This window comes from Vigna unguiculata, chromosome 11, assembly GCF_004118075.2.
Source record: "Vigna unguiculata cultivar IT97K-499-35 chromosome 11, ASM411807v1, whole genome shotgun sequence".
NCBI lineage: Eukaryota > Viridiplantae > Streptophyta > Magnoliopsida > Fabales > Fabaceae > Vigna > Vigna unguiculata.
The window spans coordinates 4630127-4639634 of NC_040289.1; the positions used below are offsets into that span (position 1 = coordinate 4630127).

Sequence of the window (9508 nt, forward strand, 5' to 3'; positions counted from 1 at the left end):
CTTCAAGGCAAACACCACCGCTGCTAACTCTAGGTCATGAGTGGGGTAGTTCTTCTCATGAACCTTCAACTGCCTTGAAGCATAAGCCACCACCTTCCTCTCTTGCATCAAGACACACCCAAGGCCCTGATGAGAGGCATCACAATAAACCTCAAAGGGTTTACTCACATCCGGAATTACCAACACTGGAGCACTCGTCAGCCTCTGCTTAAGCTCCCTGAAGCTCTCTTCACATCTATCAGTCCAAACAAATGGTTGATCCTTTCGGGTTAACTATGTCAGGGGTGCTACTATCTTGGAGAACCCCTCTATAAACCTCCTGTAATAGCCAGCTAAGCCCACGAAGCTCCGAATCTCAGTCACCGACTTGGGACATTCCCACTGTATCACTGCCTCTACTTTAGCTGGATCCACAGCTATTCCATGAGCTGATATCACGTGCCCCAAGAACTGCACCTCTCTCATCCAAAAGTCGCACTTGGATAACTTGGCAAACAGTTGCTTCTCTCTCAAGATGCTAAGCACTATCCTCAGATGCTCAGCATGTTCCTCATGCGTCCTGGAGTAGATGAGAATGTCGTCTATGAAGACCACGACAAACTTATCTAAAAACGGACGGAAGATCCGGTTCATATAATCCATGAACAAAGCTGGAGCATTAGTCACACCGAATGGCATGACAACATACTCGTAATGCCCGTATCTGGATCTGAAAGCAGTCTTCTCAACATCTTCTGCCTTCACCAAAATCTGATGATAACCCGACCGGAGATCGATCTTGGAGAACACTGACGCCCCATGAAGCTGATCCATCAAATCATCTATTCTTGGCAAGGGGTACTTGTTTTTGATAGTCAGCTTGTTCAGCTGCCTATAATCCACACACAATCTTGAGCCACCGTCCTTCTTCTTTACAAGCAAAACAGGCGCTCCCCACGGCGAAGCACTCGGCCGTATGAACTGTTTCTCAAGCAATTCCTCTATCTGCTTCTTCAACTCTACCAACTCTGCTGGGGCCATGCGGTAAGGAGCTATCGACACAGGACCGGCTCCTGGTACCAAGTCTATGGAGAACTCAACTTCTCTCCTAGGGGGTAAACCCGGTACCTCTTCGGGGAACACATCCTCAAATTCCCTGACCACTGGTATTACTGTTATCCTCTCCTCTTTCTCAACTTCCATCCTAGCAAAAACCATATAACACTGTGCGCCGTCCCGGATTTCCTTCATGACCTCATAAGAAGACAACAACTCAGGCTCTTCTGAGTTTGAGAACAACAGCTTCCTCTCCCGACAGTCTATGAGAACGTGATTGGCAGAGAGCCAATCCATTCCCAAGATCACATCTAACCCTTGCAGAGGGAGGCATATAAGGTTGACTTTGTATACGCGCCCCTCTACCTCAACTGAACACCTAGAACACACAGAAGAAGTCCTAACCAACCCAGATGCCGGGGTCGATACCACGAGATCGAACTGTAGTTCACACACCGGCAGACCCAACTCTCGCACACAAGACTCAGACACAAATGAGTGTGTAGCTCCAGAATCAAAAAGAACACAACAGGACTTGCCAGATATCACACAACAACCAGTAACAAGGTTACCTGAACCTGCCGCCTCTGACCCAGTCATAGCAAAAACCCTGCCTGTAGCCTGAGGCCTGCTGCCTCCTCCTCTCTGCTGAGTCTGGCCTGAACTCTGACTCGAAGTCTGTGGTGGGGGTCGTGCTACTGACCTCCTCAGAGTAGGACAATCCCTGCCAAAGTGGCCCTCTCTGCCACAATGGTTGCACCTGCGGAACCCAGATAGTTGTGGGCAAAAACTCTTCACATGCGGTCCTCCGCAGTGGTGGCACTGGATCCTGCTGGGTGGGGAAGAAAAACCTCTAGACCCCTGTGACTGTGGGTGGGGTCTAGCATAAGGCTTCCTCCTTTCTTCAACTCGTGGCCTGGACCCAGATGGTCCGCTAACTCTCTGTTGTGGCTGCTGCTGGGCTTCCACCTCTACCTTCATACGTTCCATGACCCTGGCCTTTTCCACTAAGGCCGCAAAGTCCTTGATGGACAGTGGAGCTACCATCAACCGAATGTCTCCTCTGAGACCATTCTCAAACTTCCTGCAACGCCACTCCTCATCTAGTGGCATGGTATAGAAACGCCCCAGGTGCTTGAACTGTTCGGCATACTCGGCCACCGACTTGTTTCCCTGCGTCAGCTGGAGGAACTCAACCTCCTTAGCGTACCTCACGCTATCAGGGAAATACTCAGAAAGGAACCTCCTCTTGAAGGCTCTCCACGTGATGTCCTCATGTTTCTCTTCCATCACCAGCTTCATGCTGGCCCACCAATGCTCAGCCTCCCCAGTGAGCATGTAAACAGTGAAAGCAAGCCTGCTCTCATCCGGGCACCTCTTGGCATCGAAGATGCGCTCCATGTCCTTCATCCACTGGTCCGCCTGGTCGGGACTCTTCTTGCCATCAAACTTGGCAGGTTGGTGCTTCAAGAAATCTTCTAAGCTCCATTCAGGGGGTGGAGGTTGGGGATGAGGACCATACATCTGAGCACCTGCAGCATTCTCCCCTAACTGACGGAGAGCATCCACATGCTGCCTCTGAGCATCCTCTGCAGCCTGTCTAGCAGCTTCCATCTGCTGCATCATGAAGTTCTGCTGCTCAAGAGAGGCTTCCTGGCGCTGCATCGCCGCCTCATGCTGTTGCATCATAGCATTACTCTGTTGCGTCAAGGCTGCAGCCATAGCCTCGATCGCCCTAGCTAGGTCTTGCCCATCACCCTGAGAAGGTTGAGGAGGAGCTACACGAGGGGGTGCCATATCACTGGACACACAGAAGGAACCATTAGAACTGGGTTAGACTGGAAACTCATCTAAACACGACAAGGAGGGGCACAACAAAAGCTAAGCAAACACATAACCCACAGACACTTAGGAACGAAGGCTCTGATACCATAAAAGTGTGACGTCCCATTTTAATAGATTAATCTACCAAATAAAATATCACGCAGTTATAATAACGAGAAGCATTCAGATGAACATAAACGTAGAAATGGTAACTGTTACAGTCATCCATAGGAGTACTTAGGGAGAATCTAGGCATACATCCATGCCATTAACAAAACACAATTCTAAAGGTTCAACAGTCTTGCAAAAAGGGTTGCCCTCTAGGCAACTAACACTAAAAAGGCCTCATGGCCCTGGAATTTCTCCTAATACGTCCTGACAAGGGATCTAGGCCGCACCGCTGCTTCTCTCAGATCCATCCCGATCATTCCTCCCATCTGCTCCCACCAGAAGGTGATCATCGCAAAAGAGAACATACAATAGGACACAAACAGAAATGCAAGGGTAAGCTAGTGCAATTAGGTCTTATCATGCTACAACAGACAAGTGCTTAAACATTCCTTAACATGCAACACACAACCACATAATATCATGTTATAGCAGACAACAGGACACTATGACTCAATTATCCGGATACATATATTAAGATCGGATTCACTGGACGCTTGCACTTGTGGTGGCCTCTACTGCTCTGCAGAGCCATTGCCAATGGGTTTCACCCTACCACTCACAAGGTTAGCCTTTAAGCGTCTAAGGCCATTATCCTGCCAAAGACTAGGGCCTCCCGCTACTCTCACCACTTGGGTCAGTTTTCTCTACCTGAGACTCACTGACCCTTTAGAGTTTCGGGATACGATCCTTACTTGAATCCATATCTTAGTATATACACTACACGCCACCATGAAGTCTCCCCATGGGACTCATGGAATTACGCCTATCTTACCATCATAATCATGTTTCTCATACCATAACCACCACGTTGATCTCATACATACAATCCTCATGTTAAAACATCACGAAACCACAACTCCATGATCAATCTCACACCAAGCATGCCAGTTTCATTCATAAAAACCCAAACACCCAAATATATTCACGCACATCATATTTAGAAAGAATAGTTTGAATGGTACATGCAACAAATCACTCAAACAGCCAAGGAAACATAACACCCTTTCGCGAACTCGCTCAGGCGAGACGCTGGCCTTCCTAAGGCAGCGAATTCTCGCTCAGGCGAGATAAGCAACAGGGTTTCATCTCGAATTCTCGCCCAGGCGAGACGCGCGACATGACCCCTTCACGAATTCTCGCTCAAGCGAGACGCGCAACGTGGGTTTTTTTCACGATTTCTCGCTCAGGCGAGACCTCCTCGCCTGAGCGAGACATGGCGTCGCTCAGAACGTGGACAGGTCGCCTAGGCGAGCTCTCGTGGTAGTGAGTACTCTGATACTCTCGCCTAGGCGAGACAAGCTCGCTTGGGCGAAAATAGCAGCGTTCACCACTGTCAACCCACATGCAGTGGCGGAAACCGCCCAGATCCACTCCCAAACACACATGCAAACCCATATCATTCGATAAAAACATACTAGGCACGCATACGAACTCAAAACGACCACAAACAACCCAGAAACACTTAAGACCGAAGAGTCTAGCTTCCCTTACCTCTGTGTTGGAGAACAAAGGAACAAACAGGTTCAAACTACAGGCACTACAGCTCCCAGAGCTAGGACGGAGCTGAAACAATGAAGATCCAGACCAAAACGGGGTTAGGAGATCGAGCCTTAACTTACCCCAAAGCGCTCAACAGCAAGGAAAAGGGGAAGGAGTAAACTAGAGTGCTAGAGTTCGACTTACCAGAGGGTTACGAACTGTTTTTGTTAGCTTGGAGGTAGGAGGAAGTCGTATGCCCTAGTGGAGCTCTAGCTGGAGAGTGTGGAGAGTGTATGAGGAACTGAAGCTTGGCTTCTGCAAATGAGACAGACCACAAGGGTTTAGGGCGTGCAAGGGTAATGGGTCCTTCTGTAGGGCAGGGCCTTGGGCCTCCGAAAAGGCCAGGCCCAAAAACTTTAAAGCACAGAAAAGGGGCTTACAACAAATATAATTAATACATTAATATAAGAGTTGCAATTTCTCTCACCTCATCACACAATATGTATAATTTTAAGATCGAGAATGACATTGTAATAGTTTACTAATTTTAATTTTTACATTTTTTCATTTATATAATTTGATATTAAAGTTGTAGAATAACATGTAAATTATAAATACTAAAATTTTAAAATTTTTGCCTTTTATAATTTTGTTTATTTGTTTCAGGATTTATGCACATTAAAATAAAGGTTAAAATACCTTTTTGATCCCAAATTTCGTCAAGTTTTTTCAAATAAGTCCTAATTTTGGTTTCGTGTTCAAATAGGTCCTAATTTTCGTCAATTTTATTCAATTGGGTCCTTTTTTGCTAACACCATCAATAACGGCCATGAACAGTGACTGCCACGTGTCATTTTGTGGTTTTTTTTTATTTTATTTGTTGATTTTTTTTTAAATTTTTATTTTTATTTTTTTTATTTTTTAAATGTACACGTGTCAACCCAGTAGCATGCCACGTGTCACTTCGTCATTTTTTTTTTATTTTTTTATTATTTTTTAAATTTTTTCTTTGAATTTTTTTTAAAAATATTTTAAAATGTCCACGTGTCAACCTAGTAGCGTGCCACGTGTCAAAGTCAAAGTTCTATATTCAATTTGGTCCCTATATTTGTTATTTTTGTTCAATTGAGTTCCAATTTTTGTTAAAATTAACCAATTTGGTCCCTCTCCAAATTGAAACTAAATTTAATTTTTATATTAAAATTCACATTTTTTATTAAATATTTTTATATAACATATTAAAATTCACATCATTATAACTTTGATATAAAAATTAAATTTGATCACATCTTTGATAGGGACCAAATTGGTTAATGTTAACAAAAATTGGGACTAAATTGAACAAAAATAACAAATATGGGGACCAAATTGAATATAGAACATTGACTTTGACATGTGGCACACTACTAGGTTGACATGTGGACATTTAAAAAAAAAAATAAATAAATCACGAAGTGACTCGTGGCACGCTATTGGGTTGACACATATACATTTTAAAAAAAATTAAAAAAAAACTTAAAAAAATAAATTAAAAAAATTAAAAAAAATTCAAAAAATAAAAATAAAAAAATTCATAAAAACCACGAAGTGACACGTGGCAGTCACTGTTCATGGCCGTTAATGATTTAAACGGTGTTAGCAAAAAAGGACCCAATTGAACAAAATTGACGAAAATTATGACCTATTTGAACACAAAACCAAAATTAGGACTTATTTGAAAAAATTTGACGAAAATTGGGACCAAAAAGGTATTTTAACCTTAAAAATAAATACAAATGTAATATCTCATTTAATAATGAAAAACTATCAAACAAAGGAATTTTATAATTGATTGTCAATATCAGATAATTCAAAATAAATATATATATAACATTAGTACAACAGTCCAAAATGAAATAACCATATTAACATAATATCTATACATGGAATCTACTAAACCAGAGAGTTTTTCTCTAAAACTACAAAGGTGATTATTGAAAAAAGAAGACAAAACATAGCAACCAATAGAACACATAACATGGTATGCTAGATAAAAAAGAGATACAAATAATCACAACATATCAAGTTATTTAATTTACACATGAGATATAGTTACACCCATAAAAAAGATCATACATACAATTAGACTCTTCTAGACTCAATTTATCTGGATTAGTGCACTTGAGTTAGACTTGTGAAACTATGCACTTATGGTAGTAATACATTACTCTACCACATTGCTCTACCAAGTCCCTGACTTGGTCATAAGAACCCTAGAACCATTCTTATGACAAGACCTCCAACCACTTTCGCCCCCTAATCATTTCCTCCACATGAGTATAAATTATTAGTAGAGTTCAAGATAGCCCCACAAAATGAAATAGTCCTTACCTCAATGCACACCTTAGTGAATCACACATTAAATGGGATTCCATCCAAGGAAAAGTCCTATAACTCATCCATTCATACCATTGTTTAACCTTACGAACCAAATCACACATTAAACAGGTCCCTCTAAGGAAATGCCCTATAACTCATCCATTCATACCCTTGTTTCACCTTATGAACCAAATACACAATTGTGATAACCATTGATATCATACAACTATGCGAAAAGGCTCACAAAATATGCAGAACAAAAATGGGGCCAAGTAGCATCAGAGGTGTGCCCAATATGGCTCTCCAGGTGCTTGGTGCCAGTGGACCATTTTAGCACCCAACACTAAGGTCCCTAGAACACCTTTGGATGAATTTTTGAGACTAGCACCCAACAGCACAGGGTGGCGCCCAATGACACGAAGTTAGTGAGCTCACTAACTTTGGTTTCGCCTAACGGAGCACAGACTTGCCCAACAACAACCAAGTCAGAGGTGTCAATTTGCGCTTAATGCCATTGGAAAATGAATAAGAAAAATCTAGCTTGATCAATTGACTCTAATTGGGACCTTTATTTCTTTCTTTAGTTCCAACCGATGTAAAACAATATGTAAATGGTACCAGTTAAGCCAATTTCTCAATTTAGAATTCATAACAACATATAACAACATTCATTTAACATAAATCACAACTTCTATATGAATTAACACATGTTCATAAATAGGCTTTAACATTAAATTTGTCACACCATCAACATACAATATCAATTTCAACATATAGACAAAATCACAACAAGCTAGCTTCCTTTACTTGATCAAACTGATCAAACAACTTTAAGACAACTCAACACCTCCAAACTTACAGGATACTTTATCTACACATAGAAACATTACAAACATGATCACACCATACCACTATTATCATTGATTAACATAAAACATATAGAAGACTAATAGGACACATGTAAATCAAAAGTGACTGCATGCAAGGGAGAAAACAAATTTGACAGAGAAAGAGCTGAAAAATCAACTTGCTCAAACTGAGGAAACAACCTGTTGGAATTGAAGAGTTCGTCACAACAATCACTCCAACCATCTCAAATCTTCAAAAAGACAAACAGAGAGTAAGAAAGAGGAGAGGGCAAGTGGTTCCGTGAGAGATAATGTGTTTTAAAGTAATGAAACTCATTTATAAACTTTCTATTTATACTTAAGCACTTTAACTTTAAAATAATTGAGTCTTACTATTTTAGAGACACTATCAATTCTGAAGTACCATTTTATAGGTCCTTACTGCAATAAAATAATAACAAGAATTTGAAACCCTAAAGAAAAAATTGTAAGTTGAATGTTGACATAATGAGGGTTTTATATTGTTGGAAATACATGAGGTTTCATAAACCATCAAGAGTAAAACTTAGACAAAATTGCAACTATTGAAGACTAGGCAATTTTTTGTTAATGTTTAAAATAAAATTTGAAAAACATAGTTTTCTCCTTTTTAAACATATAAAAGAAAACATTAAATATTTCAAAAGATAAACAATCAAGATTTAATCTAAACGTTAAAGTACCTTTACATAATTTAGCTTATTATTTACTATAATTTTAACGTTTGATATAACAAAACAATTCATATTTAAATATCATAATTTCCAAATATTGATATTATTGATATGGTAGTTATAATAACAATGAACAAAAATGTTAGAGAATATCTAAATTTAAACGCAGAATTATAATTCGTTCATATTCAAAATTTTGATATATTTTGAATCTAAACTTTAAAAATAATGCATATAATTTTTTTAATTTGATGTTGTTAATTTTTTTTTCAAGTACTAATCAATGTGTCATATTAGTATTTGAGAAAAAAACGTGTCAAACAGTCAGGTTACACGCAACTTGAAAAATTGATTTTCGTGTTGAAAAAGTTCAATTAAATTGGTTAAAAGGATTATATGTATTATTTTTAAAAATTGGAACCAAACTATATTAAAATGTAAAACTAAACTATATTAAAGTTTCAGATGACGAATTTTAATTTTGCATAAAAGAATAAGTACCAAAAATATATTTAATTTTAACTAATATTATAATTTTTCTTATTAATTAAATAAATATTTATACAAATTCTAAATTTTATAATTAAATGATTTAATAAAATTATTTTTATTAAAGGTTTTATGCAACTTCTTTTAATTATTATATTTGTGACAAATTGTTTAATATTTTTGTTTTAGTTTATGAGAAAGACTTAATGTGATCTATTATATTAATGTTAGTGTTATTAAAAGATTTGGGAGTATGAACACTCTTTCTAATAAAAAAAGAAGAAGAAATATATCACTATCAAATTATCTCACACAAACAAATGTTAATAGAAAGAAATTATATTAACTTATTCTAATAAATACTAAATATTAAGATAATATTAAGTAAATAATTTTAAAAATATATTAAACAGTTAATATAAATACGGAAAATAAAAGGCATATTAAAATAAATGTATTTAAATTATGTTGAATCTTAACTTTTAAGTAATTTATGATTATTGGATTTAAAGTAACATTCTATTTGAAAACTAACTTTTTTGGTAAAAGAAATTTTTATTAGGAACTAAGTATTAATTCCCAAGTTTTATC

The 9508-nt window shown here is 38.4% G+C and overlaps 1 protein-coding gene across 1 annotated transcript; it reads right to left on the minus strand.

Moving 5' to 3' along the window:
* Positions 1 to 273: 273 nt before the first annotated feature.
* LOC114169468 lies at positions 274 to 2832 on the minus strand. The gene has a single exon (XM_028054626.1). The coding sequence runs from the start codon at positions 2830 to 2832 to the stop codon at positions 274 to 276; it is 2559 nt and encodes an 852-aa protein (XP_027910427.1).
* Between the last annotated feature and the right edge of the window lie 6676 nt (positions 2833 to 9508).

Excerpts from the sequence above, each read along its gene's own strand:
- LOC114169468 (XM_028054626.1), bottom strand. The coding sequence starts at position 2,832 with ATGGCACCCCCTCGTGTAGCTCCTCCTCAACCTTCTCAGGGTGATGGG.